Source organism: Dama dama, chromosome 25 (genome assembly GCF_033118175.1).
Source record: "Dama dama isolate Ldn47 chromosome 25, ASM3311817v1, whole genome shotgun sequence".
In the NCBI taxonomy this organism is placed as follows: Eukaryota; Metazoa; Chordata; class Mammalia; order Artiodactyla; family Cervidae; genus Dama; species Dama dama.
This window is the reverse complement of record NC_083705.1, coordinates 43,413,189-43,423,695: the sequence shown is the minus strand read 5'-3', so window position 1 is coordinate 43,423,695 and position 10,507 is coordinate 43,413,189. Positions and strand designations below refer to the sequence as shown.

Below are 10,507 nucleotides of genomic sequence, written 5' to 3'. Positions count from 1 at the left end.
ATTTTTACATCAGGGAGAGTAATTTTTAAGTGGGAAAGAGCAGAATCAACATGGGAGATAATTTCAGGGCAACAGTTATTTGGTTCTAGGTGTCACCTTAGGTCCAACCCCTTCTCGGCTGGTGGTAAGGTAGACGCTCTTTATCACAGGTGGAGCTCAAGGCAAGGATGCTGATGGCAGATTCCCGAGTGGAATGGAGGCAGGGCCTAGATGACCTCTAATCTTAAGATTCTGCTACCTTTGAGACTAGCAGCCTTGTGGGGCAGACGCATTGCCTGGCTACCAGACATACATTTAGTATCACCTTCAAAGTGAACGGCGTAGTCTGTACGAATTTTCCCCTCCAGCTCCGTGTATAAGGACAAACTCTGGTGTCACATCTAAGACTTCCAATGACTCAAGTCGGAGTGGACTTTGAGTTTCTTTATGGATGTAGTACACCTGAGAACGCCCAAACAAAAGGGAACGTATTCTCAGCTTTGCTAACAAACCAGATCCGGCCCATTACAAACCCTCTAGCCAGGGAATAAATACTTCACTCCTAAAAGAAGAGTAGACATCTTTGCGGGGAGGAGGCGGAGGGAGATAGTCAGCATCGTTCCCTCCCGGTTCCCCGAAGCCAGGTTAACAATGAACGGCCTGGACGCCGGGAGCCTCCCGGGCGCGGCTCGGTGGGGCGGGGCCGGCGCAGAGTCCCCCAGGTCAGCCACCAGGCTCCCTCTGCGGGGTACTTCCTGGGGCCTTTGATCTTCCCCCAGGAACCGGCGAAGGCTGCGTTTTCCTCCAGGTTTGTTCCCGCTTGTTTATTTATTGAATCCGCCTTCTCTTCTCTTTGGCTCGAAGATCAGCACGCGGCTGTGCAACAGGACTGGAGTCCCGGCGTCTCTTCTCTCGCCACCTGGAAATCCGGCAACAGGCGCTTTTTCCTGAGTTCTCCGCAGCAAATCCGGAGGAGAAGGGGTCTTTTTCGGAAACAGGGAGCCGATCTGGGGACCCTGGTCCCACGATCAGTGGCCAGGACCCCCTGTTGGCCTCCAGGCCCAGCCTGGCTGGCGCGCGACCCGCTCCCAGCCGTGTCTTCTCGGTCTACCAGGGAGCTCGAGCTCGCTTCCTTACCCCCAAGGCCGGGCTTAACCTAAAGCTTCATCTCCTCCCCTGGAGGGTCTCCAGTTGCCTTCCTCTACCGGGAGGGCACCCCACTTCCCCGCGCCGGGCCCTAATCTCCACCCGGCGTTTCCAACAGAGTGACCGGCTTCAGCTCTCCATATGCGCGCCTTAAATCTCGTTTATCTTCTTAGCGCCCGGGTCCTGGCCGGTCCCGCCCCCTCTTCCTCCTAGCCCCCCGCAATGCGAACCTCAGACCCCCGCCCCTCCCCCCAGCTACGCCCCTTACCCCGAGGGCGATGGAGCGGCTAGAGCCACCTTTGGAGGTGTTGGCAAAAGTGCCCAAGGAAGGTGGAAGCGACCCAGAGGGGCGCGGCCCGAGGAGAGTTTACTGGGGGGGGGGGGGGGGGGGGTAAGTGGGGGGGGCAAGATTTCAAAATCAGGACCAAGGCAGAGGGTCCGCGGCTCGCAATCATCTAAATCCTGCCCTGCGTGTCTAGAGGTTGAAGTCGGCCCCTCCTAGCGCGCCAATCTAGGTCACCAGCCGGGAAGGGCTGCGCAGGGGGTCGCTAGAGGGGTGATGGGCGGGCTGTCTGCCCCTGTGGTGGGCGAAGAGTCAGTTGTCTCAGGGCCTGCCCCTCTCACTTCCACTCGATTGTAATTCCATCCCCGGGCGGGTCGAGCCTTCCTCCCTCCCTCCCGCGGCCAGCCAGTCCCTCCCCGTCGGCTTCCTCAGCCGCCCCCGCCCCCCCGAAAAGCCCTGCCGCTTGCAGCCGGCTTCACTCCAGCACGCCGACCTCCCGGCTGCTGTCCTGCCTGTTTGGACGCCTCCTGGTCCAGCTCCCTCAGTCCTTCGCCTGCTCACCCCGGTCAGGGGCTCCGCGGGGGCCGCGTCCCCCACGTCTCCCAGGAGACGCCCTTTCGGTGTGCGCCCGGGACTTTGGTGAAACTTTGCAGACGCCCGCGGTGAAATGGATTTAATCCGAGGAGTCCTGCTCCGGCTCTTGCTCCTGGCTTCCAGCCTCGGACCCGGCGCTGCGCCGCTCAGATCAGCGCTCAGAAAACCAGGTAATGCTGTCAGTGCTCCCGGGAGCATCGCGTCCGGAGAGCCCAGGTCCCCGTCCCCAGCGAGGACGCGAAGCTGGCGACGCACCTTCTCTTTCACCCCTGACCCGCCGCACTTAACTGGGTTCTTCTCTGCCCAGAGCCCAGAAGAGACGCGAACCTCGCCCTCCCCTTCCCAGCCCAGGCGGTTCCAGGGATATTTGTTTGTTGAAAGAAGGATCTCTTTTCCAGACCCTGTAGAGGTGGAGGGCTCTGTATTTGACCACAGAGAGCTGAGAGTTGTGGCAGCGATCACGCTGTCTCAATTAGAAGGATTGCAACTGTGCAGGAAAAGTCAAACGGCTCCTCCTGTGTTTCTAAACAGCTTATTGAATTCATACTGCCCAGAGCCCAGCCATTTCCTGTTGAGTGTCTGAAGATTTGCCTGGTGTGCCCATCTCCGGTCCTCCCCACGCACTGTGTCGGGATGTGGCTTCAGATGTTAGGGGCTTCTTCCACTCGGGCTGTTTTCTCAGAAAGGAGCGCCCAGTGGGTTAATTTTATGCTGTGTTTTCAGCTCCTGTCTTTGCGATTTAAACAAAGAATATATAGCCTCATGGGCTATTACAGTGAACTGGAGCAAACTTGAAACACCGTAACTTGCATTTCCTGTAGTTACACAGGTACAAAGTCTTCTTGTGTTTTTGTCTACTTTGGTTTGGCCTGTGTGGTGAGATTATTCAAAGTAGGACATTCTAAGCAAGAAAGTTCTTAACGTTGTTTCTCTAATGATTTTTATTCCTCTTTGCTGAGGTTATATTTAGAATTCTGAAAAATCTGTTTTTTCTTAGTTTACTTTGTAAGGAGGGGGTTGTCTTATGGGATTAATTATATCTTATGAACAATGGAAACAGTATAACTTTATTTGAATGCAGTCTGCAGAACTTTGCAGAAAATTTTTTTTCCGTAAGAAAGAGACAAACCAGGAAAATTCTGCTGCTTTTTACTGGTGAAGTTGTGTCCGACTCTTTGAGACCCAAGGACTGTAGCCCACCAGGCTCCTCTCTCTGTCCATGGGCTTTTTCAGGCAAAAATACTGGAGTGGGTTGCCATGTCATTCTCCAGGGGATCTTCCCAACCCAGGGATTGAACCCACATCTCCTGCATTGCTAGGCAGATTCTTTTACCACTGAGTCACCAGGCAAAGAAAATAATCTTGGCAGATTTCTGTATAACTGCTTAAATATTTGCACTGCTCAAGAATCTCTCTACTTGGAAATACGACTTGTTGCTTTTCAGTTCTGGAAGACACCTTCACCCTTCAAGCTGTCATCACCTGCGCCTTGCTACCTGCTTTGAAATTTATGGTTGTTATTGTTATCTCAAGCACACTTAAATTATGAGCTATTCTATTCCTACCGATCATTGACTTTGGAGAAAACAGCAGCAGTCCCAGGTGATGTTACATTATGTTGTTGCACTTCCTAATGCACACAGACACATATCTTCAAGCATTTCAGTGAAGGAATTCTTCCTAACTTTCCTCCTTAAGATATGCAGATTGTGATCAACTCCCTTCTGTGGATTTATTTACAGAAAACCATCTAGTCACAATTTTTTGAACAATGCATAGTTATAGCTGTAGTTCTTTAGCATGAGTAGTGTATGTAATGTTCTTTTAAGGATAGATTTCAATTCATTTAAGCAGAATTTTTTTAAAAAAAAGTATTGCACAAAGCCTGCTGTGTAAAACTGCTCATATGGTTCACCATATTTCCTTTCTTATTTTCTGTAGTTCCTCTCCTAAAAATATTTCCTACCTGGTTCATCCAGGGTCTCATTCTGTTATTCATGCCATGAATATGCTGTGTTGGTCTCTTTGGTTTTATTTGAAGCATAGATAGGGTTTTGATAGTGGAAACTCTACCTTTTAAATATTTTGGCACATTAAACATATCAAACTGGAGGTAGAAGGAGTGTTTGGACTAGGTTCAGCCTAGGAGAGTTTTTCATTACTTTATAATTTTATCCAGACACTGGCTTTCAGGTTGGAAGGCTGTTCAGATTTAAATGACAGCTACTTCATAAACTTTGGGGGAAAATATCCTCCTGGGCTCATTTACATCCCTTGGAAAGACTGGTTTTTGATCCGGAAAATTGGTCCAGATTAAAAACTGAATGTGCCCCACTTGGCTGTGATGTGAACAGCAACCAGCTAATTTATAATCTTCCCCAGACACCAGCAAATCCTGCGAGTATCCTTGTGGGAGTTTCTTTGTACCTCGTTTCCTCAATAGAAATTGATTTGTGTGCAGTACTTTAAAGGTAGCATTTCTACCACCTAAGGCATACTGGAAAGGTCCTGTTATATTTGAATGGCCCTGTCTTTCTCCTCACACTCCTAAATCTATCTTTGACAATTACGGCTTTGTTGAGGTCTTGGATTCAAAATCCACCTGAAAATTCCCCACCCCCATCTGATTCTGGGGAGAAAGAAAACAACTATGCAGCTTGAAACTCAGTTTTGAGTTTCATTTGGGTCTAACATAGGCAACCTTTCCTTCCACCCCAAGATAGCTACTCCTCTGCCATTAGTGTCAATAACGAAAACTCTGCACTTGCTGAGGCTCACCAGAAAGGACGGTGTGCAAGTTAAATCATATTACATAGTAATACCACTGATTAAGTGCTTGCTACTCTGTCCAAAGAACTTGACACATAATGACTTATTTAATCAACCCAACAGGTCTGTGAGATGGGTACCGTTATTATCCTTGTTTAACTGAAGAGGAAGTTGTGGCTTAGAGAAATTAAATATCTTACCCAGGGTCACTCAGCTAACAAGCGGGGGAATGGGAATTAAAGGCTCTGATATTTAGGAGCAGAAGGGAGTCCTTAATGGCCTGATGAGCAGAGATGTGCATCCCTTCAGAGAGGGCATCTTCCTCCTGGATGAACTGGGGGACTCCCTTGGGGCTCCCAAATTCAAATCCCAGACCTGGCAGGAATTGAAATGCCCTCACTTTACGGCTGGGTTGAACATGACTCAAGGACTTGCCGCAAGTTAACATCAGAAGCCGAGCCTGGAACTAGTACCCAGACCTCCTTGAGTGATCTCCAGCACTTCCCTTACCCAGTCGCTCACCCGCATGTGCAGAGAGGACTGCTGAGCCTCTGATGTGGGGCAGGGGAGGGGAAGGAAAATCCAGACAAGACACATCTGCTGGAACCAGCATGCATCAAGCCACATGTGTTCCCACAAGCAGATTTGTATCTCACGGTGTTAGCTTAACTCTGGTACACAGAGAGAGCTGGAGGGCTTCCCTGCCTTTTCTCTTTCCAGCTGCCTGAGGTCTCAGGGTCAGTGGGACAAGGTCAGGTCAGTTCAGAGTTCAAGATTTTCCCCTGGAGGACTGGGGCTCACAGTCATTTTCGGGGGAGATGCAGGTCTGTAATCATTTCCTTTCCACCTTTCCCTCCATATTTCTCTACCGGGGTGGACTCAAACAAAGATCTAGGGAAACTCAGCAAAACGAAAGCCTGGAGGATCAGAGCAGATTTAACTCAAGGGCACTGTGCCTTGGGGGTTGATGATGGGGAATACAGGTGCCTCCGATGTGGTTTCTGCTCCTACTAGTGTGACACTGATGGCTAGAGGATCAAGCAGGGGTCACGAGTCATCTTGTTCTACTTCCCCCACCTACCCAGAATAACCTGATAGTCACAAGAGTTCGGTTATATCCTTACTTGGAGCTCTCATCAAGTGCCTTTCACAGAGCATGTAATTTGGAGGACTCAGCCCTTCCAGACACCCCCCTCCGTTTCCAACTAACCTTACTCCTCCACGAGGCTGATCCAGATTACCTTGCTTCTTGATGAAAACTGGAGCCACAAATGCCACGAGGGAGATTATGTGAGTGTGTGTACTCAGTCTCTCAGTTGTGTCTGACTGGCTGTGACCCCGTGGACTGTAGCCAGCCAAACTTCTCTGTCCATGAGATTTTTCAGGCAAGAATACTGGAGCAGGTTACCATTTCCTCTTTCAGGGGATCTTCCCGACCCAGGGCTCGAACCTGTGTCTTCTGCATTGGCAGGTGGTTTCTTTACCACTGGGCCACCTGGGAAGCTATAGGTATATATACACTACTAGCGTCCCATGCAGCTGTGGCACCATAGCAGAAATACTTTCCTCCAACCCACTCTTCCATCAGCTCTCCTACCCTCCTGTTTGTTCCCACTTCACAGCCAATCCCTATAAAGAAGTCCCTGCCTCTCTTTCTCTTTCCTTTGATTCTCTATGAGGTAAAGGGACCTCTGTGAGGCCACAATCAGCAGTAAATGTGTTTAACATGAGGCAGTACTTTTTTCTCAGGATTCTTTCTCATGGAAGAGAGATTTGATCAGAAAGGAACTGAGTGGTGTTTTTTGTTTGTGCTTTATATTTCTTACGCTGAGATCAGGGCTTTAATAACCTTAGAATTCTTTGGGGAGTAGTTGTTCATCTGTTCATGGGTTGCGTGCGTGTGTGCCAGTAGATTCAGCTGTGTGTGACTCTTTGCAACCCTTTGGATGGTAGCCTGCCAGGCTTCTCTGTCCATGGGATTCTCCAGGCAAGAATACTAGAGTGGGTTGCCGTGCCCTCCTCCAGGGGATCTTCCTGACCTAGGGATCAAACCTGCATCTCCTGCATTGCAGGCGGATTCTTTACTGCTGAGCTACTGGGGTAGCCCATCCATGGGTTATTGTAGCTCAGAAGTGGTCCAGTGACCCAGACTTAGATTTCTGGAAAACAGGGCTCAGGTGTCTGAGGCAGAGGTGGGATCTCAGCTCCTGCAGGGTTATCCTGGGGAGATCCTGTCTTCTACCTCTCCCCCTCCACAAATGGGACTGTATTTCTCCCAACCCACTAAAGGAATGACATGATGTCTTGACTGCAACAGAGAATCTTCTGAGCTGGTGAAGACCCTTGCCACTTGTTTGGCCACAGTTAGTTGCAGGTATTAGAAATGCACCTGCTACTTCAGGGATTTAAAAAAAAAATAGGGGGAAGATGAGGAGATACTGCAGACTGTAAATGGCAGTTTATAGGAGAAACACCCCCACCCCCACCCATCTTTAACTGCATTGGTTGTGAGCCGCCATTTTGGAGAAGGACCTCAAGGTGTGACTTTAATCTCCTGAGATGAGCTGGAAGACATGAGCCCTCTGATCTCGTGGTTTGGGGGTTGGGCGTGGGGACAGGGAGAGACTCAGGTGAAAAGCCAAATAAAATTGCTGCCACCAGAGGGCAGACTTTCTAGTGTTGGCTCAGAGCAGATCTTAGACCCCTGACCCAGGCGAGTCATTCCTGAATTCCTGTGTGGATAAGAATTCCTGGAGTGCATCCCAGACATCTGCTTTTTAAAACAAGAACCTCAGGTCACGTGGTGCATGTGAGTCACAGTTCACACGTGGGGACATGACGGAGGAGAATTTGGGTTCCTCCACCACCTCTCTTCCCTGGTACGTCCACCCCAGGAACTTTCCAGTACCCCGAAATTCTCCACTTCGATAACACACATATGTTTCAACCGGAACATATCAGTGTCTAGACACTCTGCAGGGTTTCTGGAGATTGGATTTAGGACTTGAGATCTTCAAAGGTCACTGAAGGACATCTCTTCTGAGCAAGTCCTCCTGCTTATCCTCTTTCCCCTAGGCCTGTCACGGAGAGATGGCTGCACCCAGGAGGGACAGCCTGCAGTAGCATCAGCAAGAATCCAGTCTGAACTGTACATGACCAGCCCTTTCTCCGGGCTTGGGTGAAAGCATAGACTCTGCTATTTGACGAGTTTGGGTTCAAGTTCGGACACTTTTGTTGTTGTTGTTGTTTTCTTTTTCTTTTTTTTTTAAAAATTACCTGGTGACATTAAGGCTAGTTATATTAACTCTGTAAGCCTGGGTTTCCTTGTCTGTAAAAATACCGGGTTGGCCAAAATGTTTGCTCCGGTTTTTTTCATAATGTCTTACAGAAACAAGATAAAGAAAGAACCAACCAATTAGGGATTAAATGAGGTAATGTATACACCAAAGCATTAAGAAGGATTAGAAGCCTGAAGCTTGAAGGCAATGTTTATGAATTTGGACTTGTTTAATCTGGACGGGGGTGGAGAGGAAAGGAGGAAAAAATATGTGCATTTCCAGTCGTCAGAATAATTAACACAGACACGAGTTCATGTACTTTTTATCCTTTCTCATGCATGTTGATGTATACTGGATAACATAATTTTAAGTTTACCGAGTTGTACAATTTTTTTTAGATAAATTGGCAAATCAGAAAGACTCTTTGGTCAACCACATGCCTTGATTTGGGGTTTGCAGATGTAACTGTGAAGTTTGTGGTCTTGCTTGAGTGGATTCTTTTGAGAAACACTAACCCCAAGGGTGATGGACAGTTTTTGTCTGGTAATTGTCATGTGGAAGTTTTGTAGGGTGTTGGGGGTGGGGAGCAGCTATTCCTGAAAGATGATTATCCAGACTGACATGTGACTGGAGGTTCATGAAAATCTCCACGAAGCTAGATAGCTGAGAAATGGCCAGGGTTTGCTCGTTGATCAGCAGGTTGGAGTGATTCATGGCCACTACTGGTGACATAGAAAGATAAGAGACTGGACACCAATGGCTCTTGCATTTCTTATTCATGATTCTGCATTTCCAGAGCTGTAAGAAAAAACCCCACTTACCCTAGATAACACCACCAGCTTATTTGAAGAATCAAAGGAAATCAGACTAGTGCTTTGAAGGAACTAAGGTGCTACACAAAGATAAGATATGATTATCTAACAATACTCACACTAATTATTATTATCTTAACTAACGGGACCAACCTTACTTTCTGAAGCTTTGATCTCTTTTCCAGTCTCTTCCTCCTCATTCCTGCTAAAGACACGTGAAGATTCTTTCTTTGCCTGAGTCTGCAAATCCTGAGCAATTTAAATCTTAACACTTGTGTTTGCTGACGGGGCACCCAAAATCCCGAATCAGATTTAATGCAATGTTAATGCTGTTTATTTTCCTTGGTGCAACAACTTTATATTAGCCAATTAATGGTTTACATTGTGCAAAAGGAGTTGTATCAGCAGGCACTTTTCTGTAACATCTGGGCGGTTGGAAACGTAATACTTAAATACAACCTGAGTTTAAAGCCTTCCTTGGACAGATGGCTAATTTTATTGATCTAGTCTTACACTTAGGGATAGGTTCCATGATCCTTTGCTGGTAATTCTTAGAGTGAGCAGAGACATAAATAAACTGGATGATGTCTGTGAATTAGATGCTTGTTTGTTTGTAATTTATTCTTTAAATACTTCAGTATAAACAGTCATGGTGTGAATTACTTTAATCTCTACCCTAAGGGCGCTTAATTAACATTTGAAGTTATCCAGGATAGAAGGTACCACTCCAACATAAGCGTTTGCACCTTTTTTTCACTGCTCCAACATAAGAGTTTGCACCTTTTTTTAATCCCTTGGTGATGTGCGGTACCAGTGGTTAAATGTTTTGAACTTCACCTCTGTGCTGGCCAGTAATCTACACTCCAGGGCTAACTGGTTAGTTACCACCTGAAGAACTTTACTGCAAGGTCCACTTTCAAAGGTGGTTGGGAAAAGTACTTCGAGTGATGCTATCAAAAATCCAGACTAGAGGGTTTGGTAATTAGTACAAATTGTGTTAGAAATGTTTTCATTAGTGAAATATATGGTTGGCTAGAAAGACTGTGTGTGCCCCTCTATTTTTTTTTTTTTTCCATTTATTTTTATTAGTTGGAGGCTAATTACTTTACAATATTGTAGTGGTTTTTGCCATACATTGACATGAATCAGCCATGGATTTACATGTATTCCCCATCCCAATCCCCCCTCCCTCTATTTTTGCGTGGACAAAAAGTAACAATCCAGCAAGCCCAGAGGGTCAAGCTGCTTTGGTGTTGGCTCAGAGCGCCATTCACTCCTGTATCTTTCTCACTTAACGGTCGGCTCCTCTGCCCAGTGGCCCTGGATGACCTGCTGATCCTCCCATTAGAATACCGATGCAATTCTGTGTTATGTAATTCTGTAATATCTGCCTCAGCAATGTGCTTGCGGCTGTAACAAACAACTTCAAAATCTCAGTGACTTGACCTATAATTTATTTTTCATTTACTCCCAGCCCAAAGTGAATGCTTCTTCTTGGGCAGCTCCCCTGGGCTGCTCTCCTCCAAAAGGTGACTTGAAAACCTAAGTCCCTCGATCTTTAATACCTCCATCTTGTACTACCACCATCCTTAAAATGGGCCTCCAAGGTGTCATGGAAGGTAAATAGAAAGAAGACCTGTATGGGA

At 47.3% G+C, this 10,507-nt stretch overlaps 1 protein-coding gene across 1 annotated transcript in view; it reads left to right on the top strand.

Annotated features, from left to right (window-relative positions):
- Positions 1–1,900: 1,900 nt before the first annotated feature.
- EGFLAM (EGF like, fibronectin type III and laminin G domains) overlaps positions 1,901–10,507 on the top strand; it is a 191,142-nt gene continuing 182,535 nt past the window's right edge. The window contains exon 1 of the mRNA XM_061129917.1: positions 1,901–2,172. Coding sequence (XP_060985900.1) covers positions 2,076–2,172 — 97 coding nt within the window. The 5' untranslated portion in view covers positions 1,901–2,075. The remainder of the gene's footprint in view (positions 2,173–10,507) is intronic.